General features: G+C 40.4%; 1 protein-coding gene across 1 annotated transcript; it reads right to left on the reverse strand.

The window, feature by feature from the left end:
• Positions 1–11278: 11278 nt before the first annotated feature.
• On the reverse strand, positions 11279–23918 carry LOC100337108 (uncharacterized). The gene is made up of 2 exons (XM_003586727.5): positions 23784–23918; positions 11279–11799 (listed from the first exon to the last, which is right to left on the reverse strand). Exons 1-2 carry the CDS (start codon positions 23838–23840, stop codon positions 11386–11388), a joined length of 471 nt encoding a protein of 156 aa, XP_003586775.1. The 5' UTR covers positions 23841–23918; the 3' UTR covers positions 11279–11385.
• Positions 23919–24637: the final 719 nt, after the last annotated feature.

Consider the following 24637-nt stretch of genomic DNA (forward strand, 5'->3'; position numbering starts at 1 on the left):
TTTTTACTACACTACCTAAGTTTGTCCATGGGGTCGCTAAGAGTCGGACATGACTGAGCAACTTCACTTTCACTTTTCACTTTCATGCATTTGAGAAGAAAATGGCAACCCACTCCAGTGTTCTTGCCTGGAGAATCCCAGGGACGGTGTAGCCTGGTGGCTGCCGTCTATGGGGTCACACAGATTCGGACACGACTGAAGTGATTTGGCGGCAGCAGCAGCAAGTTTGTCATAGCTTTTCTTCCAAGGAGCAAGCACCTTTTAATTTCATTAAAAGTGGCTGAAGTCACTGTCCACAGTAATTTTGGAGCCCAAGAAACAAAATATGTCACTGCTTCCACTTTTCCCTTTTCTATTTGCCATGAAGTGATGAGACCAGATGCCATGATCTTTGTTTTTTTGAATGTTGAGATTCAAGCCAGATTTTTTACTTTCCTCTTTCATCCTCTTCAAGAGGCTCTTTACTTCCTCTTCACTTTCTACCATTAGAGAGTTAACATCTGCATATCTGAGACTAGTTGATATTTCTGCTGGCAATCTTGATTTCGGCTTGTGATTCATCCAGCCTGGAATTTCTCATGATGTATTCTGCATTTAAGCAGGGTGACAATATACAGCCTCGACATACTCATTTCCCAATTTTGAACAACCATTTGCTCCATGTTCCATTCTAACTGTTGCTTCTTGACCCACATATAGGTTTCTCTTTACACAATGACTAATAACACTCTAACCCATGACTACCTATTAAAGAAGTATGAAGAATAGTGAGTTCCCATTCCTCAAACACCTGGAACTAATCTCATAGAAGATATTGCCCTTAGTCTTCATCTGTTCATATCCTATCATAGGAAGTATGCATTTTAACTTTTTATTATGGAAATTTTCAAGCATGTCCAAAAGTAGAAGAGCACAATGAACTTCATGAAATAAGCTTCCATGGTCATTAGCATGTTATCCATCTCATTTTGTTAAACTTTCATCTTTTGCTGCAGTGCCACCAGTATTTAGCACAACTCCCAGATACATATAATTTCACCCACTGATACTGCAGTACACATATCTAAGAGATAAAGATTTGAGAAAGATAGACCCAGTAACATTATCCCTTTAATAATCACCTTAACATTAATATATGTGTATGTGCATATATATATTCACACTCAGTACTATATCTCAAGAGCATCTTAAGAAACTGACAGATGCTTGCTGAAAACTTAATATTAGGATTTCACTACAGTTTTCTTCAGAGCCATCAGCCTTTATAAGCATATGTATTTGGTATTATATTCCTCTATGTATTGAACCCAAGAGGTTGTTCTAATGAAGACCGCTTCTTTTCTAAATCATTACACGACATTGGTTTAATACTGCACTTTGGAATTTTATTTGATGGCAGTTTCTTGGATAATTTATTTCTTCCTTTGTAGATAAGCTGGTAAAGAATCTGCCTGCAATGTGGGAGACCTGGGTTCGACTCCTGGATTGGGAAGATCCCCTGGAGGAGGGAAAGGCTACCCGCTCCAGTATTCTGGCCTGGAGAATTCCACAGACTGTATAGACCATGGGGTCCAGAAGGGTCAGAAATGACTGAGTGGCTTTCACTTTCACTTTCCCTTTGAAACACTGGATAAGCAGCTTGAGTCTTATCCTTTTCTTCTGTCATTATTATGCAACAACCTAATAAGATAATTTTCCACCCAACACCTGGAATCAGAAATTTAAAGTGATTTTGATGAAAGGTAGGAGCATACGTGGTAGGAGGGGCTGCCACATGGAGGTCACAGGCCAACAAAGATGGCCCTGGTTTTCCTTTCCCAAAGGTTTTTCCTTCCTGTTACAGTTGTAGGGGACCTGGTTCTGGTGAAAATGCTGTGATGTTTGCCTTTGCTGCATGTTACATGACCCACTCCTTACTTTAAAAGCTGAGAGAAGAACCCAATCAACACCTCAGACCCTCCTGCATTTTCCATCCCACCCCTCACCCCCACCTTGCCCTTCTGAGTAAAGTCTATTAAAATTGTTGTAGCCACACATTCCAGGAAACAAACTCACTCAGAAGGACAATGCAGATAGTGGAGTGCAGTTTATTACACTGATGAGCCCAAAGCAGAGTCTCCTCTTAGCCAAGGACCCCAAACAGTATTTGTGAAAACCTTATATACCCTAAGTGTACTTGCTCAAATTCCTTGAAACTAGTCTGGACAAGGTAAAAGAGAGATATGATCAAAGTTAATCCATGATTCGCATGTCACAGGACTAGATAACCAGTGGATATTTATCAATAGGCCTGTGGTCATATCTCGATAAACATAATGGAATTTACCACTTTGTTCTGTTACACAGATAATTAGCATATTCTTTTAGGCAACGGAGAGTCCAAGTACAAATCCTGAGGCTCTTTTATCCGGGGGTCTGGTTTCCCATTGGTATGACATTTCTATATACACTGGGCACAAATTTCAGAGTCCATTGGGAGGGTGACCACGTGTGTAGCCTAATGTTTGCAGCCTGGCCTCAGATGGAGTCCAGCTCTGTCTGTTTCCTCCTTCAAAATATCAAAGAATAACCTTTATTTTTTAATTTTTTTTTAATGTATACATATATATTTCATTATCCTCTTTTTTTTTAAATTTTATTTTATTTTTAAACTTTACATAATTGTATTAGTTTTGCCAAATATCAAAATGAATCCGCCACAGGTATACATGTGTTCCCCATCCTGAACCCTCCTCCCTCCTCCCTCCCCATACCATCCCTCTGGGTTAACAGAGAATTTAGCTTAAAGATTCAGCTTCGAGAACTCTCAGTTCAGTTGCGTTCAGTCATTCAGTCATGTCCAGCTGTTTGCAAAACCATGGACTGCAGCACGCCAGGCCTTCCTGACTATCACCAACTCCCTGAGTTTACTCAAACACATGCCCATTGAGTCTGTGATGCTATCCAACCATTTCATCTTCTGTAATCCCCTTCTCCTCCCGCCTTCAATCTTTCCCAGCATCAGGGTCTTTTCAAATGAGTCAGCTCTTTGCATCAGGTGGCCAAAGTATTGGAGTTTCTGCTTCACCATCAGTCCTTCCAATGAATATTCAGGACTGATTTCTTTTAGGATGGACAGGTTGGATCTCCTTGCAGTCCAAAGGACTCTCAAGAGTCTTCTCTAACACCACAGTTCAAAAGCATCAATTCGTCAGCACTCAGCTTTCTTTATAGTTCAACTCTCACATCCATACCTGACTACTGGAAAAACCATAGACTTGACTAGATGGACCTTTGTTGGCAAAGTAATGTCTCTGCTTTTTAATATGCTGTCTAGGTTGGTCATAAATTTTATTCAAAGGAGTAAGAATCTTTTCATTTCATGGCTATAGTCACCATCTGCAGCAATTTTGGAGACCCCCCAAAAATAAAGTCTGCCACTGTTTCCACTGTTTCTCCATCTATTTGCCATGAAGTGATGGGACTGGATGCCATGCTCTTAGTTTTATGAATGTTGAGCTTTAAACCAACTTTTTAACTCTCCTCTTTCACTTTCATCAAGAGGCTCTTTAGTTCTTCTTCACTTTCTGCCATAAGGATGGTGTCATCTGCATATCTGAGGTTATTGATATTTCTCCTGGCAATCTTGATTCCAGCTTGTGCTTCCTTCATCCTAGCGTTTCTCATGATGTACTCTTCATATAAGTTTAATAAGCAGGGTGACAATATACAGCCTTGACATACTCCTTTTCCTATTTGGATCCAGTCTGTTGTTCCATGTCCAGTTCTAACTGTTGCTTCCTGACCTGCATATAGGTATCTCAAGAGGCAGGTCAGGTGGTCTGGTATGTCCATTTCTTTCAGAATTTTCCATAGTTTATTGTGATCCACATAGTCAAAGGCTTTGGGATAGTCAATAAAGCAGAAATAGTTGTTTTTCTGGAACTCTCTTGCTTTTTCCATGATCCATCAGATGTTGGCAATTTGATCTCTGGTTCCTCTGCCTTTTCTAAACAAGCATGAACATGTCGAAGTTCATGGTTCACATATTGTTGAAGCCTGACTTGGAGAATTTTGAGCATTACTTTACTAGCATGTGAGATGAGTGCAACTGTGCGGTAGTTTGAGCATTCTCTGGCATTGCCTTTCTTTGGGATTGGAATGAAAACTGACCTTTTCCATTCCTGTGGCCACTGCTGAGTTTTCCAAATGTGCTGGCATATTGAGTGCAGCACTTTTACAGCATCATCTTTTAGGATTTGAAATAGCTCAACTGGAATTCCATCACTTCTTTAGCTTTATTCATAATGATGCTTCCTAAGGCCCACTTGACTTCACATTCCAGGATGTCTGGCTCTAGTTGAGTGATCACACCATTGTAATTATTTGGGTCATGAAGGTCTTTTTCATACAGTTCTTCTGTGTATTCTTGCCACCTCTTCTTAATATCATCTGCTTCTGTTAGGTCCATACCATTTCTGTCCTTTATCGAGCCCATTTTTGCATGAAATGTTCCCTTGGTATCTCTAATTTTCTTGAAGAGATCTCTAGTCTTTCCCATTCTATTGTTTTCCTCTATTTCTTTGCACTGATCACTGAGGAAGGCTTTCTTAATCTCTCCTTGCTATTCTTTGGAAGTCTGCATTCAAATGGGTGTATCTTTCCTTTTCTCCTTTGCTTTTTGCTTCTCTTCATTTCACAGCTATTTGTAAGGCCTCCTCAGACAGCCATTTTACTTTTTTTAATTTCTTTTTCTTGGGGATGGTCTTGCTCTCTTTACAATGTCATGAACCTCTGCCCATAGTTCTTCAGTCCCTTAAGTCTATTTCTCACTTCCACTGTATAATCGTTATTACAGCTACCCCAGGTCAGTAGGTGCCCAATATGCTATTGGAGATCAGTGGAGCAATAACTCCAGAAAGAATGAATAGACAGAGCCAAAGCAATAACAACACGCAATTGTGATTGGTGATGGAAGCAAGGTCCAATGCTGTAAAGAGCAATATTGCATAGGAACCTGGAATGTTATGTCCATGAATCAAGGCAAATTGGAAGTGGTCAAACAGGAGATGGCAAGAGTGAACATCGAGATTTTAGGAATCAGCGAACTGAAATGTACTGGAATGGATTAGTTTAACTCAGATGACCATTTTACATCTACCACTGTGGGCAAGAATCCCTTAGGAGAAATAGAGTTGCTATCATAGTCAACAAAAGAGTCCAAAATGCAGTACTTGTATGCAATCTCAAAAATGACAGAATGATCTCTATTTGTTTCCAAGGCAAACCAATCAGCATCACGGTAATCCAAATCTATGCACTGACCAGTTATGCGGAATTAGCTGAAGTTGAATGGTTCTATGAAGACCTACAAGACCTTCTAGAACTAATACCCCAAAAGATGTCCTTTTCATTATAGGGGACTGGAATGCAAAAGTAGTAAGTCAAGAAACACCTGGTTTAACAGGCAAATTTGGCCTTGGAGTACAGAATGAAGCAGGGCAAAGGCTCATAGAGTTTTGCTAAGTGAACACACTGGTCATAGCAAATACCCTCTTCCAACAATACAAGAGAAGACTCTACACATGGACATCACCAGATGGTCAACACTGAAATCAGATTGATTATATTCTTTACAGCCAAAGATGGAGAAGCTCTATACAGTTAGCAAAAGCAAGACTTGGAGCTGACTGTGGCTCAGATCATGAACTCCTTATTGCTAAATTCCGATTTAAATTGAAGAAAGTGGGGAAAAACACTAGACCATTCAAGTATTCCCTAAATCAAATCCCTGAGAACTCTAGAGAGCCCTGAATGCATGTGAGGGGAAGTCCAAGGGCAGAGGGAACAAAAGGGTGGAGTTGATGGGAGCAGGGCAGGTGGAGGACCAGCTGTGGGGTTGCAAGAATATTCATGAGTATTCATCTCACCTTCCCCCCACCTCTCATTCACGGCTCATAGACAGTCAGGGGGCTGGTGATAGAGATGTGACAAGCCTTCTCTTGACCTCAGGCCTGCTCTTCTGGGGAGGTGAGGGAAGAATTATCAGAGGTTGAAGGACAGGACTAAGTGATATCCATGTCCTTCCTACCCTGGGAGGGGATGAGAGATCTAGACACTATAAAATGTGTGATGTCCCTATTAAAATGGCTTCTTTGGGTTGGAAAGTAGAAACTATTTATACAGAGACACACAACTTGTGTTTCCCTCAATTTCAGTTTCCATCTACAGCCTTGACCTCAGAGCCTTAACATATCAGTGAAGCAGCCAGAGTGAGCCCTTAGGGTACATCTCCTCGGCATATTCATCCTGAGAGGTCACTTCACATACACAGGACAGACTTTGTGCAAATCACAGCAACTGGCTGTGCTCTTTCTGAACTAGCAAGTTCTTTTCTTCCTTCTCTCTCCAACTGACTTCTATTTAAATCATACACATGTCCTCACTCTGAGACCCTCCCCCCACACACCTGAAGTTTATCAGCCACTGAGTCCTTAGTCCAAGGGGAAAAGAGAAGCAAGTGGTCACATTTGGGACTCGGAAAGTTGTTCACCTACAGCCTGGGTGCTTTCAAAGTCACCCACCATGTATTGAGCCCTCCTGTGCCCAGGCTCCCAGACAGGTGCTGGGGTCCCTGGAGGAGACACAGCTGCTGCTCTTCCAGGCTGAAGGAGGAAGGAGACAAGATTTGAGGTGATGCAGGAGAATCAGGAGAGGGGGACAGGGAAGGGGGTCTCATCTCAGGGAAGCAGAGGCATCCTGCTGGGAAGAGCAATGTTTCACTTGTGACCTGAGAGGAGAGTAAGAGTCAGTCAATAAAAGACAGAGGGGAGGTTCCAGGCAGTGGAAAGACGGGTCCAAAGGTCCAGAGTAAAGGAGAAGTTGGTGGATTTGAGGAACTGAAAGGGAGAGAGAGAGAAAGTCTAGAGATGAAGCAGGAGAGGCAGCAGGACTCAGGCAGTGCAGATCTGTCCCACGCCCTCTGGACATGCTCATAGTCACTCCCACTTCCTCCTGTGGACACAGCCTTCTGTCCTAAAGGAGTCCTTCCCCAGATTCTTACACATCCAGTCAGGGTTTTTCACTGAGTAGTTAAAATCCAACCTTTGCTCAGCACCTACTAAGGGCAGGCATGTTACTATGTCTGGGGAAAAAAGCAGTAATAACACACAGCCCCCCTTAAGCTCATAAAATTATATTCTGTTTTTTTAAAACACCAAATGTTAACCACAAAAAATACATCCAATAACCAAGAGACAAAAAAGACTAACAACAACAAAAAAAATCCCACATCATCAATTCTTTTAGACTAAAAGAGAGGGGCACACATCACTAAAGGTAAAAACAAAACTCTAAGGCAATAGGGATCTAATACCCTTGACAAAAAGTTTTTGAACTGAGGTTATAATTGACATATAACATAAGTTTCAGGTGTACAACACAATGATTTTTTTTATATATTGCAAAATGACCACAATAAATCTGGTTGATATTCATGATTAGACACTTACACATTTGTGTGTGTGATAAGAACTTTTAAGATCTACTCTGTAAGACAAATTCCCTGGTAGTCCAGTGGTTAGGACTCCACACATCCACTGCAGGGTGCATGGGTTCAATTCCTGGTCAGAGAAATAAGATCCCAAATGCCAAGCAGCCCTGTCTCGCACCCGACACACCACCCCCCCCCCCAAAAATACTATCCTCTTAGGAACTTTGAAATATACAATATGGTATTGTTAACTACATTTGTTATGCTGTATATCACATCCCCAGGATTTATTTATCTCATTGTCAGGAAGTCTGTACCTTTTGACCTCCTTCCTCAATTTTGTTCTGGGAACCACCAATCTGTTCTCTGTATCTATGAACTCAGTGGTTTTGGGAAGCAGGGGATTGTTAGTTTCTGATAAAATGTTCCAATCTTCAGAATCTGGATGAGAAGCATGGCACCACCAGCACACAGTGGAGCCTGACTGCACTGACCATGGTGCTTAGAACCAGGGCTCCTTGGTCACTGATTGAGTTTCTCCTCAGGACACTCCCGAGACCTTCGTGTATGTTAACTACACCACAGAGGTTCTCACTACAGTTGCTCATATATTCATTTGACAGTTATTGGGGAGCTTTCTGAGTGTGTGTGCAGGTCTGTGTCCACACCATGGGCAGTGTGGTGAGGATGCAAAGGATGGGAAAGAGCTGGAAACCAGCCACCCTACCCATGTGCAAGGAAGGAAAGGCAGAAAAGGAACCTGAGAAGAATCACAAAGTTGTCTACACAGATAGAGACAGTTCTCCTGAAGACCCTGAACCTGCACATGGAGACCAGCACATCACCCTCCCCTCCACCGGAGCTCCTCAGTACTTACCATGTGGGTGGCTGATGGCTGCCTAATAGCTGGCATTCTTCTCCCTCTTTGGGGCCATCTGGGCTCAGAAATTAACATTTGGAAGCCCCAAATCACCAATGACTATGGCATCCTTGTTTATTGATATGGAAGGAGATATTCCATTTCACATTACTTACAAAGTCTTCTTGGAGGAGGTCTTTTGCAATGAAATCAGCTGCCCTTTGGGAACAAATGAGATCTTTTGCTTCCAACAGTGGTTCAGTCTTGACGGCAGGGTGGAATCACCTGCAGGGTTTGAAAAGGTGTTGATTCCTGCCTCCCCTCCACTAGGATTCTAACTGCAATGAGGCTTCAGCACTGGGATTTTACAGAGCTTCCCTGGTGATTGGGGCTTCTCTGGTGGCTATGATGGTAAAGAATCTGTGTGCAATGCAGGAGACCCAAGTTTGATCCCTGGGTTGGAAGATCCCCTGGACAATAGAATGGTTATGCACTCCAGTATTATTCCCTGGAGAATTCCATGGGCAGAGGAAGGATCCTGGAGGGCTACAGTCCATGGTGTCACAAAGAGTCAGATGCAGCTGACTGACTAAACCTACCTGGTGACTGAATTTGCGGCCAAGTTTACAAACCACTGGCCTTTTCTATATTGAAGATATAAAGGCATGTACCTGGATAAGCAGACAGAGTAGACAGATCAGGTGATTCTGCAGAAGCAGGAGTGTGCGTTTCTGTGTGTAGATGAGGAGGGTGAGGCAAGGATTCCCCATTTTGGCCCCTGTGTGGTCTTCCTGGCCCTTCTTTCTATGGCTTTTCCACACCCCATACCTTGACACCGGGAATCTGCTGTCCCCTCGTGGTAATTTTCAGTATGGCACCATTGTCTCTAGAGGTTTCATACAAACCCAGCCTTAGTTCATCACAAATCTGATAGTGAGTCCCAAAGTGTGGCTTGCTGGGAAGGAAATCCTGGGAACTGTACAGGATGAACAGCTTGGAGTCTGTTCAGGAGTCGCTACTGTGCAGGGAAGCTCACAGAGCTCTAGGCCACTGGCCAAGCACAGGTCTTGCACACAGCAGTGACTGGAGCCCTCCTGTGCCTGGGTTTTGAAGAAACTGGTCTTATCAGTCAGTGACTAGTGCCTATGATATCAAGCATCAGGAAGTGCAGAGATGTTAGGTGACAAGCTTCATAATAAACAGTAGCCACCCCGCCCCTTATTTTGCTTTGTGTGACAGGATGTGTTTTTACTTAATTATCATGTTTAGTTGTAACACAAGCCTAAAGGGTGTTAGGAGCTCCATCTTACAGAAAAGGAAACAAACCTACAGAGTTTAAGGAATCTTCTCAAAGTCATATATCTCATAAGTGACAGATGCAGCCACTGAGCCCAGGTTGGTAGAATCACACAGTCTGTCCCAGCTCCTCCAATGTCCCTGGCAGGACAAGGAAGTCTCATCTGCCCAAAGATTTGCATAGAAACTTCAGCTGATTTCCTGGTTGGGTCCATATGGCCCCTCCAGGTGCCTGTAGCCCCTTTAATCCTTATTGTACCTTAACTTGGATACCTCCTTCTGTAAGGCAGACCCCAAGAGCCCCATGATTGGCAGGAGGACACCTTTGCCAGATTCTGACAGTTTTCCCTGCAGCCAACTCCTAGGGGTGGGGTTAGGCCAGATTATGAGGAGAGCTAATGAGAGTCTATATTTCTGTTTTTCTGTCAGTACCATACTGCTTTGGTTACTGTAGCTTTGTAATATAGTCTGAAGTCAGGGAGCCTGATTCTTCCAGCTCCGTTTTTCTTTCTCAATATTGCTTTGACTAGTCAAGGTGTTTTGTGTTTCCATCAAAAAATTTTTTTTTAATTTCGTTACTTTTCTGTGAAAAACGCCATTGGTAATTTGATAAGGATTGCATTGAATCTGTAGATTGAGTAATCTACACATGTAGGTAATAGAATTAAAAACATAAATAAGCAAATGAGACCCAATTAAACTTAAAAGTTTTTGGATAGCAAAGGAAACCATAAAGAAAATGAAAAACTGAGAGAATGGGAGAAAATATTTGCAAACAATGCAGCTAACAAGTAATTAATCTCCAAAATACATAAACAGCTCCTACAGGTCAATATCAAAAAAACAAACCCAATCAAAAAAAAAAAAAAGGGCAAAAGAGCTAAACAGACATTTCTCTAAAGAAGACATACAGATAGCCAAAAGGCACATGAAAAAATGCTCAAATGCAAATTAAAATTATAATGAAGTAGCACCTCACATTTGCCAGAATGACCATCATCAAAAAGTCTACAAATAATACATGGTGGAGAAGATGTAGAGAAAACAGAACCCTCCTACTTTGTTGGTGGGAATGTAAATTGGTGCAACCACTATAGAAAACAGTATGGACATTCCTTAAAAAACTAAAAATATAGCTACTATATGATCCAACAATTTCACTCCTGGGCAATTACCCAGAGAAAATCATAATATGAAAAGATACATGCACCCTAATGTTCATAGCAACAATATTTACAATAGCCAAGACATGAAAGTACCTAAATGTCCATTGACAGATGAATTGATAATGAAGATGTGGTTTAATAATACTCCATTTATACAATGGAGTATAATTCAGCCAATAAAAGAATGAAATAATGCCATTTGCAGCAACATGGATGGACCTAGAGATTACCACTAATTGAAATAAGCCAGAGAGAGAAAGAAAAATATATGATATTGTTTATATGCAGAATCTAAAAAACAAAAAAAAAAAAACAAAAAAACACTAAGTCCCCTATATAGATTGAGCTCCATACTGAGAATGCATTTGTAAATAAGTCCAGCGAAGATAGCCTAGGTGTCCAACTAAGACAATTGGCTACATAGTACTGTACTGTAATACATTTATAATACTTTTTCACACAAATAATACATAAAAAACAAACACGAAATTTTAAAAAGTGTTTAATTTTACACCACAATACCTCAAAAAATACAGAAGTATAGTACAAGAGGTGGCATACGGGGCTGGCATTGAGTGAACAGGCAAGAGGAATTACTGACAGGAGGTGGGAGATGGTGGAGCTGAAGGATCATCAGCTATAGGAGACGGGACACAAGTTACAATTTCACTCACTGACATTGACGACACAGATTCTGACTCCTTGCTTGATTCAATTTCATCTACCGTCTTACGATCCAGTGTTGTCTGGGCAGTATCTCCTTTTTTCTTCTCATAGATGACACGGTAGCATTGGATTGCATTCTCAACGGCTGCTGCAACCTTTGTGTATTGTTCTACATTCGAGTCCTGTGCCTCAAAAACTAACAATGCCTCCTTAAATAGAGAAAATCCTCTTGCCATTTCCGGTGTCATGAATCTCTTCGGTGTGACCACACGTTCGCATCTTTCAGAGCTTGCAACTTGAAGGTCAGTAGGTAGGGTGCTTACTGTACTCTCTTGATGAAACTAAAAAGAGCAAAGAACAAAAGGAAATACATTCTACTTTCTATGCTTGACAGTCCTCCGCAAATCACCTGTTTCCTTTCCCCAAAGGCCTTCTCAACAGGATGGGGAACGTGGGTATACCTGTGGCGGATTCATTTCGATATTTGGCAAAACTAATACAATATTGTAAAGTTTAAAAATAAAATAAAATTTAAAAAAAAGAAAAAGAAAAAAAATCAGTGAGGAATAGTTTCAAAAGATATATCAAACTACAGTTTGAAAGAGAAAAAACCACTTAAATAAGCATATTAAGAAAGGGGATTTATAATTAAGATCGTGATTGTACACGGACAGTGTAAAAACCCATCAAGGGCAATTTGATAAAATTGTTATCAACATTTTAAGTGTTTATCATATTAATAATAAATAAATGTATCATGAAATTAAAAAAAAAAGAAAAAGAAAATGTTATTATTGGCAACTTTGAACCAAAATGGTCTTCATTTCATTATCGACTTGAAACTGAATACTAAAAACAAGCTTCCTGTGTATAAAATCCTTTATCTGACCTCTCTGTCTCTCACCTGTTACCCTGGCGTAGACCACACTCTGGCTGACAACACAAGTGAGAGAAGGCATCTTTTCACAGGGTGGGTTATGAAGGGAGTTGAGATGACTGAATACTTGCTAGCAGAGTCCTCGAAGATGGGCTGAGCCTGGGATAGAGAGGCTGAGGCTCACCTCTCTCCCCTGGGATACTGCTGACCCTGGGAGAATCTCTTTCTCTCCACACCAGCTGCCTCACTGTGAAATGATACAATGACCTATCTCATAAGAACTAAGTGATACTACAAACTGCAGGTTGAAAACATGCTGAGCTAAGTGTTGGTGTGATTATGATGCTGCTGAAAGACATGGCCACTCAGTCCAGGAAAGTAGCAGCATCACATGGCTTACATGAAGAGAACAAATTATATGGGAGTTCCTTTGTGACTTTTCTGATTTTATCCTTAAAGAAGCCCAGAGTCATAGTTGAGACACATTTAACCCAGTGAACATGGTAATCAGTGTGGCAGAAAGTTGGCTAAAAGATTATTAACTCTTTCTAACCTGTGACTTTGAGAAGTTACTTAGATTCTTCTGCCTCAGTTATTCCATCTGAGGGATAACAAGGCCAGCTCAGAACGTTGTGAAGATTAAAAGACACAATGCCAAAAATGTTCAAATTCAGGACAGGTAGAGCAAAAAAACCCAAAAAATAAAAACAGTGAGTGTTGGATTTCTAGACCCATTCTCATTCTTCTCTTCAGTTTGTTCATTATAGCTCCTCCAGTGTAGGTTGAAACAATCTATTGTTTAAACAGCAGCTAGTAGATAAAGCCATCATGACAGAATTAGATCTTACTAAAAGCAACAGAGCAATAAATGCTCCCCTGCATGGATAAAAGGCCAGCCTGGATAGTTCAACATATGTAAAACTCTGGCTCAAGACTATGCATTCACACTCCCTGAACTGCATAGCCCAAGTTTAATCCCAGTAACCCTCATACTTCTCATCTTTAAATCAGGTGTAACTCTGTGTACATACTGGCAGGCTTATTATCAAAGTTAAAGAGTGCTTTAGAGTTTAGAGAGGATTTGTGTCCACAACTTAATGGAATAATGAATTTTTCTCTCCTCTTATCCTTTCAGAAATCACCCTAAATAGAAAGGATATTGGGAGATTAAAAAAAAAAAAAATCCCAATCTTTGATGAAATCAGAAAGTCATAGGAAATTCCAAATGACAAAAATATCTGGATGGGATGCCTTATGCAACCAAATTAAACTGGCTGTGGCAAGACAGAGAGAGGATACTTAAGAGGAGCAGACCTCAGCAATCATGGGAGAACACAGGTCTCCAATTAAGGGGTGAATTCTAAGGTGTCAATGAGGAATCATATAGAATCACTATTTTTCCCTGAAGCATCTATACTGGTGGCATGCTAGGAGGAGATTCTGAAATGCAAGCAACATTGATTGCTCATCTCTGAAGGCTAAGGAGGAGCACAGGGTAAATGAATATTTATTCTCAGTTTCTGACTCTCCTACACACACACACACAAACACTCCCCATCACCACCCCAGGCAATGAAGAACTTCTGTGTTAAGCAGAGAGAATTCACTTTAGCCTGAAATGATACTCTAGCCACAACTATCCTATAAATACATGATCTAGAAAAAATTTAAAGGTGAGTAGTAGGAATAATAATAACACAGTAGTATAGAGTTTGTAAAATACACAAACAAAAAATGAGGAAAAGGAATAAGTTGAGGATATGATGGATGAAAAAATGCTCACTGACAGAGGAAAATTATGAAAAACATATGATGCAATTCATTCAAACAAAATGTAGCAGAACAGTCAACCTGCATATAATAGACATCTGAAAGTACAGGAAAACATGACACAGCAACAGATGATGATGTAACATGAGTTGATAGAGGCCAAAATTGAAATGGAAGAGACAAATGAAGACATTAAAGAAATGATCATTCAAAAAGGAAACACAAAGAAAATTAGACATGGCTGAAAAAAACACTGTGAGACCTGGAGGATAGGCCTGAGAAAACAAGCCAAATAATTATTCATTAATATAAACTTTAAAAGTATTAAGGCTATAATAGCTCTATAAAATAGGCAAAGGACAGGTAACACACACACTATAAATATTTGTAAAGATGAGAATCCAATCAAATAAAACAAATTCAAAGATATAATTCATGTAAACTTCTGGAAATAAAACATTTGAATGTCAAGATCAAGAGTATCTGATTTCCTAGGAAAAATTAATGACTTTCAAAACAGAGAAAGAATCCTTTGAGCCTCCAGCAAAGAACACCAAGTTATTTCAAATTAGAGATGCAACAGATGAATACTTCATAAGTTGACCCTTGATCAATGTGGGGTTTAGGGGCTCTGATCCTCTGAACAGTCAAAAATCTGTGTATAATTTTATAGGCATCCTCTGTATCCATAGATTCAACCAACTTTGAATTGTATAGAACTACAGTATATATTTATTGGAAAAAAAAAATCTGCCTATAAGGGGATGCATGCAGTCCAAAATTGCATTGTTCAAGGGTTAACTATATTTGGAATAAGTTGGGCAGTCTAACTACAATGGACCTTCCTTTAATACACTTAAGTTTACAGTGAGTACAGATTTACTGTCTATATTTATCTATCCTGAAAGGAATTTCATGAAATATTCACTATAACAAGGAAAGATATACTGTTATTTTTCTCAATTCCTCTCTTCTTCCATTTCACTTCTTGAAACATGCTGGTTATGATGGCCAATGAATCTGGATTTCATAGCCCAGTGAATCAGAACCTAAAGTTTGAAAAACACTAGAGGACAAATTTCAACCGACTAACAGAAGGAACAGGGCTTCCGTGGGGCTCATATGGTAAAGAATCTGCCTGGAATGTGGGAGACATGGGTTCCATCCCTCGGATGGGAAGATCCCTTGGAGGAGGGCATGGCAACACACTCTGGTGTTCTTGCCTGGAGAATCCCCATGGACAGAAGAGTCTGGAGGGCTACAGCCCATCAAGTCACAAAGAGTCAGACATGATCGAGCGACTAAGCACAACAGAAGGAACAAATGTCGTTTAAAACATGCAGGTAAAATAATACAGGCTGAAGTATTTTTTAAAGATTTGAAGCTAAACAGTGGAAGAAAATCCATTTAAACAAGTAAGATTTGTAGTAGAATGAAGAAAAATGGAAATATGTTGTCAGTATTTATAATGTCGAGTCAATAATAAGGAAATAGAGTATTCCTAGAAGAAATTAAAGTAGTACACATAAAAGAGTGGGCAAAAACAACAAAAAAAAAAAAAAAAAAAAAAAACACAGACTGCAAATTAGAAGGTTTAAAGAAAATACCACTTCGGATTGAAAGCTTAACATAAGAGAACTAAGAAAAAACTTATCTATAAAGGTTAAGATTAAATCTCAGAGATAAACCAAAATACACACCGGTTCAGGAGATACATGTACAATCTGATATTAAAAGATAGTCAAACACATACCAGGCAAATGAAAACAAAGTAAAAGTAGAGGACTCAATTTTAGTTTTGAATCAGCTTGGGTTCAGGGCCAGGAACATTAAATGAATCCAAAAGGGGTATTGATACCTTAAAGTAATAGAAAATAAAATTCATAATTCAAACAAAGGTCATAAATATCTATGGACTGAAAAATCACAGCATCAAACTTATCAAGCAAAAATGATAAGAACTACAAAGTGAAACTTGGTATAATACGAGATTAATTCCCTTCTCTAAGTCCAAGTCACATCAAATGGACCAAAATAAAGAAGGATAGAAAAAACCTAAATACTGTAATTAATAAAAATCACTCTAAATAAAAATTAATTATACTTTAAACAGACAACAGTTAATCTTTCTGAATGCATAAAGACTATTCACAAACTTATCTACATACAAGAGCACAGAAAAGTATTCATAAATCCTGTTTGGGTGGAAATAGTACAGAGATTTTTTTTTTTTTTTTTTTTATCACAAGGCAATGAAATGAATAAAATGAAGAACAAAGTAGAAAACAAATAAACATTTAAAAAATCTTCTCTCTCTAGAAAATTTCGAAAGCCTCCGTCTGAAATAATTCTTGGGCCTAAGAGGAAATGGAAACCAAAACTTTAGAAATCTGTAAATAAAAATCTAAATATGATGAAAGCATACACACCAGAACCTATAGGATATAGCTAGAACATTAAGCGCGGGCGGCTGTGACCGGCACATTTCAGCATGGTCAAGAGGAGTTACCCAACGTCCAAGGTCAGGGGCAACAGCCGAGAGTGCCAGGATGCGACAGCTTAGGAACGGCTGACAAGAGCTACCCAAGTCCAAGGTCAGGGGCGACAGCTGAGAGGAGCTACCCCACATCCAAGGTCAAGGGCTTCGGGAGGAGCTACCCGTGTCTGAGGTCAGGGGCAGCGGCCGGGAGGACCAAGCCCACGTCCAGGGAGCAGTGGCTGCATGGGCGCAGGATGGCCTAGAGGAGATATCCCACATTGAAGGTCAGGAAGGGCGGCACTGAGGAGATACCCCTCGTCCAAGGTAAGGAGCAGGGGCTGCACTTTGCTGGAGCAGCCGTGAAGAGATATCCCACGTCCAAGGTAAGAGAAACCCAAGTAAGATAGGAGGTGTTGCAAGAGGGCATCAGAGGGCAGACACACTTGAAACCATACTCACAGGAAACTAGTCAATCTAATCACACTAGGACCACAGCCTTGTCTAACTCAATGAAACTAAGACATGCCCGTGGGGCAACCCAAGACGGGGGGGTCTTGGTGGAGAGATCTGACAGAATGTGGTCCACTGGAGATGGGAATGGCAAACCACTTCAGTATTCTTGCATTGAGAACCCCACAAAAAGTATGAAAAGGCAAAATGATAGGATACTGAAAGGGAACTCCCCAAGTCAGTAGGTGCCCAATATGCTACTGGAGATCAGTGGAGAAATAACTCCAGAAAGAATGAAGGGATGGAGTCAAAGCAAAAACAATACCCAACTGTGGATGTGACTGGTGATAGAAGCAAGGTCCGATGCTATAAAGAGCAATATTGCATAGGAACCTGGAATGTCAAGTCCATGAATCAAAGCAAATTGGAAGTGGTCAAACAAGAGATGGCAAGAGTGAATGTCAACATTCTAGGAATCAGTGAACTCAAATGGACTGGAATGGGTGAATTTAACTCAGATGACCATTATATCTACTACTGTGGACAGGCATCCCTTAGAAGGAATGGAGTAGCCATCATGGTCAACAAAAGAGTCCGAAATGCAGTACTTGGATGCAATCTCAAAAACGACAGAATGATCTCTGTTCCTTTCCAAGGCAAAACATTCAATATCACAGTAATCCAAGTCTATGCCCCAACCAGGAACGCTGAAGAAGCTCAAGTTGAACGGTTCTATGAAGACCTACAAGACCTTTTAGAACTAACACCCCAAAAAAATGTCCTTTTCATTATAGGGGACTGGAATGCAAAAATAGGAAGTCAAGAAACACCTGGAGTAACAGGCAAATTTGGCCTTGGAATACGCAATGAAGCAGGGCAAAGACGAATAGAGTTTTGCCAAGAAAATGCACTGGTCATAAATAACACCATCTTCCAACAACATAAGAGAAGACTACACATGGACATCACCAGATGGTCAACACTGAAATCAGATTGATTATGTTCTTTGCAGCCAAAGATGGAGAAGCTCTATAGAGTCAACAAAAACAAGATGGTGAGCTGACTGTGGCTCAGATCATGAACTCCTTATTACTAAATTCAGGTTTAAATTGAAGAAAGTAGGGAAAACCACTAGACCATTCAGGTATGACCTAAATCAAATCCCTTATGATTATACAGTGGAAGTGAGAAATAGATTTAAGCGCCTAGATCTTATAGATAGAGTGCCTGATAAACTATGGAATGAGGTTCATGACATTGTATAGGAGACAGGGATCAAGACTATCCCCATGGAAAAGAAATGCAGAAAAGCAAAATGGCTTTCTGGGGAGGCCTTACAAATAGCTGTGAAAAGAAGAGAAGCGAAAACCAAAGGAGAAAAGGAAAGATATAAGTATCTGAATGCAGAGTTCCAAAGAACAGCAAGAAGAGATAAGAAAGCCTTCCTCAGCGATCAATGCAAAGAAATAGAGGAAAACAACAGAATGGGAAGGACTAGAGATCTCTTCAAGAAAATTAGAGATACCAAGGGAACATTTCATGCAAAGATGGGCTCTATAAAGGACAGAAATGGTATAGACATAACAGAAGCAGAAGATATTAAGAAGAGGTGGCAAAAATACACAGAAAAACTGTACAAAAAAGATCTTCACAACCCAGATAATCACGATGATGTGACCTAGAGCCAGACATCCTGGAATGTGAAGTCAAGTGGGCCTTAGAAAGCATCACTATGAACAAAGCTAGTGGAGGTGATGGAATTCCAGTTGAGTTATTTCAAATCCTGAAAGATGATGCTGTGAAAGTGTTGCACTCAATCTGCCAGCAAATTTGGAAAACCCAGCAGTGGCCACAGGACTGGAAAAGGTCAGTTTTCATTCCAATCCCAAAGAAAGGCAATGCCAGAGAATGCTCAAACTACTGCACAATTGTGCTCATCTCACATGCTTGTAAAGTAATGCTCAAAATTCTCCAAGTCAAGCTGCAGCAATACATGAACCGTGAACTGCCTGATGTTCAAGCTGGTTTTAGAAAAGGCAGAGGAACCAGAAATCAAATTGCCAACACCCGCTCGATCATCAAAATAGCAAGAGAGTTCCAGAAAAACATATATTTCTGCTTTATTGACTATGCCAAAGCCTTTGACTGTATGGATCACAATAAACTGTGGAAAATTGTGAAAGAGATGGGAATACCAGACCACCTGACCTGCCTCTTGATAAACCTATATGCAAGTCAGGAAGCAACAGTTAGAACTGTACATGGAGCAACAGACTGATTCCAAATAGGAAAAGGAGTACGTCAAGGCTGTATATTGTCACCCTGCTTATTTAACTTATATGCAGAGTACATCATGAGAAACGCTGGACTGGAGGAAACATAAGCTGGAATCAAAATTATTGGGAGAAATATCAATAATCTCAGATATGCAGATGACACCAACTTTATGGCAGAAAGTGAAGAGGAACTCAAAAGCCTCTTGATGAAGGTGAAACAGGAGAGTGAAAAAGTTGGCTTAAAGCTCTACATTCAGAAAACGAAGATTATGGCATCCGGTCCCATCACTTCATGGGAAGTAGATGGGGAAACAGTGGAAACAGTGTCAGATTTTATTTTTCTGGGCTCCAAAATCACTGCAGATGATGACTGCAGTCATGAAATTAAAAGATGCTTACTCCTTGGAAGGAAAGTTATGACCAACCTAGATAGCATATTCAAAAGCAGAGGCATTACTTTGCCAACAAAGGTCCGTCTAGTCTAGGCTATGGTTTTTCTTGTGGTCATGTATGGATGTGTGAGTTTGACTGTGAAGAAGGCTGAGCGCCAAAGAATTGATGCTTTTGAACTGTGTTGGAGAAGACTCTTGAGAGTCCCTTGGACTGCAAGGAGATCCAACCAGTCCTTTCTAAAGGAGATCATCCCTGGGATTTCTTTGGAAGGAATGATGCTAAAGCTGAATGGCCACCTCATGAGAAGAGTTGACTCATTGGAAAAGACTGATGCTGGGAGGGATTGGGGGCAGAAGGAGAGCGGATGACAGAAGATGAGATGGCTGGATGGCATCACTGATTTGATGGACGTGAGTCTGAGTGAACTCCGGGAGTTTGTGATGGACAGGGAGGCCTGGCATGCTGCGATTCATGCGGTGGCAGAGTCGGACACGACTGAGCGACTGAACTGAACTGACTGAACTGAGAACATTATTCATAGAAAAGTTTACAGCCTTAAAATGTTTATATTAATAAACAAGAAAGAATGAAAACAAATACATTCAAGAAGAAGCAACAACAAATTAAACCAAAGGAAAGAAGAAATTATCAGCTGAAAAGCAGAAAGTGATAAATTATTAAAAAGAATATAAGTAGCATATGATTGTGAGATTCCTTCTTTGGGGGAAAAATATAAAACTAACAGTTAATTAGAAGGGAAAATGAGGAGTAGGGATTGAAGAGTGAAAAAGTTGGCTTAAAGCTCAACATTCACAAAATGAAGATCATGGCATCCGGTCCCATCACTTCATGGGAAATAGATGGGGAAAGCATAAATAATAAGTAGCCATTAAAAATGATATATGTATTGATATAATCTGAGATATAATATTAAATGAAAAAAGCAAGTGATAGCTGCTATTTGTGCTTTAAAACAGAAAGGCCACATACGCACATCTATTTAATGATGCACAGAGCATGTCAACCCTGCCAACACCTTAACTTCAGATTTCCAGCCTCTAGAGTCGTGAGGAAATAAATTTGTTAAGTTACCTGTTCTGTGGTACTTTGTATGGTAGGCCTGGTAATCTAATAAAGTCTTCAGCTTTATGTATCTAAAAAGCATTTTCTCTGCTACTTCACATATCATTTGAAACTGTCAATCAGATGGCAATTCAGGTCACCTGCACCAACATTTTCTGGGAAGCAACTCCATGGCCAAGGGAACATGACTTAGGGAGTCTAGCTCAGCAGTAAAACAGTTGATTGCAGGAAAATGTGACTTGGAAGCACTTCTCCTCAGATGTTGAGTTTTCTCTTCAAATAAATGAATTCTGTTTGTTACAGTGAAAAGCTTATTGACTTAGGCTAAACATTCCAATGTGACAGCTCTGAAAGATGCACTGATATCTGATGACCGTGCATTTACAACATTGACAACTGACAGCTTGTTCCATCAAGAGGACTGAGCACAAGCAGAAAGAGTGTCAAGAAGACTTTCAACTGGGATGAGAATCAGGATCAGTATTTCATTATGTCTTTCCATAGAGGTGACCTGACCAGTGGCAGGACTGAAATCCAAGAGTGATCTTCTGCACCCTGTGAATCTGGGTGATTGGCTCCGCCTTGGCTACCAGGTAACAGAAGGAGCAGTGTTCTCACACTCGACATAGAATGCAGTACTGAGGGCTACACTCAGCCTCCCCCAGCAATTCCCTCTCTGGGCCCACTGGACCAGCTTTGAGACCCTGGGTGAGTCCTGGACCCAATCTCCTCACCCATGACATGAGATAAAAAAAGGGCCATTGTGAGGATTAAGTAAAATTATATAAGTGAGCACTGTGTAAAATAAATTATAAAGAACAACACAAATATAACTTACTGTTAATATTGTTAAAGTAGGTGCAAGATTACTAGACCAGGAATCAAGTTTTCTAATTCTATGGCCTGTGTCTGTTTTTGTATATATGTTATACTCATTTGAAACATTTACTGAAAGAAAAGATTTCTAATTCTGTGTCTGCTGCAAACTAGGGTAACACTCATTGTATATATAGGGCCACCCTCTTTCTAAGGGGACTTAGCTTACTCATCTGTAAAATGAGGGTGGTGAACCCTATTATCTTGTGTTATTTGGACCTATCTAAAATGCTGTAATCTATTTCTCATCACTCAATGTCTGATAAGATGTAATGATAACACATTTATTAAATGAAGACTTTGATATGTAGGTTGGGGACACCTTCCTTTGATGTGAAATGCCTAAAGTCAAAAGAACAAAAGGATTTGGGAGATTCCTAGCTGTTTTATAACTATGTTATACAGGGAATCACAAGTAAATATCAAGTCTTAGGAGGGAAGTTCTGACAATGAGACATTCTATTTGATTAAAAAAAAAAAAAAACGCTCTGTGAATTTCTGGAATAAAAAATTAGGGCTCCCAGTGTAGCTTCTCTACATTTTCATATGATATGAATATTTACGAAAAGTTCAAAACACAGACTTCGTCAGCCCTAAACCAATATTTAAACTCTAACTTTCCCAACTCCTCGGCCAGCTCTGTTACCCTGGACAACTTCCTACCCTTAGAATAGTAGAAGGTACAGCTTTTCATTTCTTCAATTCTAAGGAGGAAGAATGAGACAACACAGAAACAGAGGGAACTTAGGCTACTTTTAGATAAACCTTTCATAAAAATTACTGTTAGATACTGGGACATACTTTCTTCAAGTGATATTTTGAATATTACAGAATTTCAATCTACTTACAAGTGAAAATCTGGGGAATGCAGAAAAGTATGAATAAGGAAAAATGTACCCATAATTTACTTCCCAGAGATAAAGTTTTGATGGATAGACTCACCACAGAGTTGGAAGCCCCTTTCCACATCAGTCAATCCACGCATCTTAAGGGGTGAGAATGCCAGACCTTCCCTCCCTCTCTCCATTCTTCCATCAACCCCATTCCCACCTTATTCTAGAAAGAATTACAGGTGGCTGCATGACAATGGATAAGTCCCTTAGACCAGACCTCAGTTACCACATTTGTACGATGAGACACTACCACCTCACCTTTGTTAGGAAGATACCACGTAACCTGAATGTTACCCATCGAGCACGTTCTTCACACCATGCATAGTGCTTAGTGCTTCACACACCTCATCTCTGTGAAAGTGCTTTGTGAACTTTCAAGCACAATTCAGACTACAGTGTAAAGGTACTGTTAATTCCTGGCATATCCTGAAGACAATTACATCTTCCAGAAGGTAGAGGAAACTTAAGGGAGTAATTGGACCTAATTCTAAACAACAAAGAATTAGAGAGAAAGTGACAGTATCATGTAGAACTTTTCCTTAAACATTAGAAAACAGAAGAGATCTACACTTTTCCCTGGTAGATCTTCCTAGACCCAAAATATTCCAAATGTTTTCCTTCAAACCCTCAAATGTCCTGAATGTTCCTTGATAGGACTCACATCAAAAATGGTTGTCATAAATGAGCACCAGTCAGAATGAAATGTAAAGGGTTTGCAAAATGAGAATATTCCATACTTTATGAGAATCTGAACCCAAAGTTCAAAGATGTGCCTTTGAAATCTCTCAGGCACATGAGCATGCACACATCCTGTACCCCACCCCCACGACTGCTGGAGATTCTCAGCAGATTCATCTTCCACCTGTTGTGTGTTTTTAGGGTCCAGTCATAAAGCTTTGTCTCTGGAGGCTTATAAGAGCACAGAGTGCTTGTTACCAGACCACTGACGCAAGATCATGAGGAGTGAACCATGGAGAGGAACTTTAATTACAACTCCTTGCAGCAGTCTTCCCTGGTGGCTCCATGGTAAAGAATCTGCCTGCAATGTGGGAAACCCAGGTTTGACCCTTCGATGGAGTAGATCCCCTGGAGAAGAAAATGGCAACCCACTCCGATATTCTTTGCATGGAAAATCCCCAGGACAAAGGAGCCTGGTGGGCTACAGTCCATAGGGTCAAAAGCAATGGACATGACTGAGCGACTTTCACTTTCTCTGCAGCAAGCTCACCTGTTTTGCTCTTTCAGTGAGGGCAGCAGCCTCTGCCTCGCCCAGTTGTTGCACCATCTTGTAAAACAGGCTGTCTCTATTTTGCAGCAAAACAAATGGTTCATCATGTTCTTCCAGTCTCCCTGAATCCAAAACCTGTTAATCAGCAGAAACAAATCCTTTAGTGCACAAGGTTTCTCAGTAACATATTATAACTGGGACAGTATTTCTAAAAGGGCAGGACAGGGAGAATAGAGAGAATCTATTTTGGTGGTAGGACTGACTGGTATTTGAAAGGTTTGATTACCCTGTTTTAAGGGCTTCCCTGGTAGTTCAGCTGGTAAAGAATCCACCTGTGATACTGGAGACCCCAGTTTGATCCCTGGCTCAGTAAGATCCCCTGGAGAAGGGATAAGCTACCCACTCCAGTTTTCTTGGGCTTCCCTGGTGGTTCAGAAGGTAAAGAATCCACCTGCAATGTGGGAGACCTTGGTTCAATCCCTGGGTTGGAAAGATCCCCTGGAGAAGGGAAAGGATACTCACTCCAGTATTCTTGCCTTGAGAATTCCCTGAACAGAGGAGCGTAGCGGGCTATAGCCCATGGGGTGCCACACAGTCAGGCAGGACAGAGCGACTTTCACTTTCACCCTGTTTTAAGAGGGAGACAAAGGCCTAACCCAACCTTTTGTTACTATGTTATAGGAAATGAAGAAAATGAAAGTTTTTGATTATGAGTATGGGCACTTTATATTCTGCCAAGGACATTTAGGGTTGTTACCATTATTGCTTTCAGCTTAGACTCTGAGCTTTAAGGGCTACTTAAGACTACCGCCATGAAATTAAAAGATGCTTACTCCTTGGAAGGAAAGTTATGA

This window comes from Bos taurus, chromosome 12, assembly GCF_002263795.3.
Source record: "Bos taurus isolate L1 Dominette 01449 registration number 42190680 breed Hereford chromosome 12, ARS-UCD2.0, whole genome shotgun sequence".
NCBI classification, from domain to species: domain Eukaryota; kingdom Metazoa; phylum Chordata; class Mammalia; order Artiodactyla; family Bovidae; genus Bos; species Bos taurus.

Coding starts and splice junctions, on each gene's coding strand:
- LOC100337108 (XM_003586727.5), bottom strand. CDS start 23,840: ATGGTGCAACAACTGGGCGAGGCAGAGGCTGCTGCCCTCACTGAAAGA. Junction 11,800..23,783: donor TCACTGAAAGAGCAAAACAG/GTGAGCTTGCTG, acceptor TGCTCTTTTTAG/TTTCATCAAGAGAGTACAGT.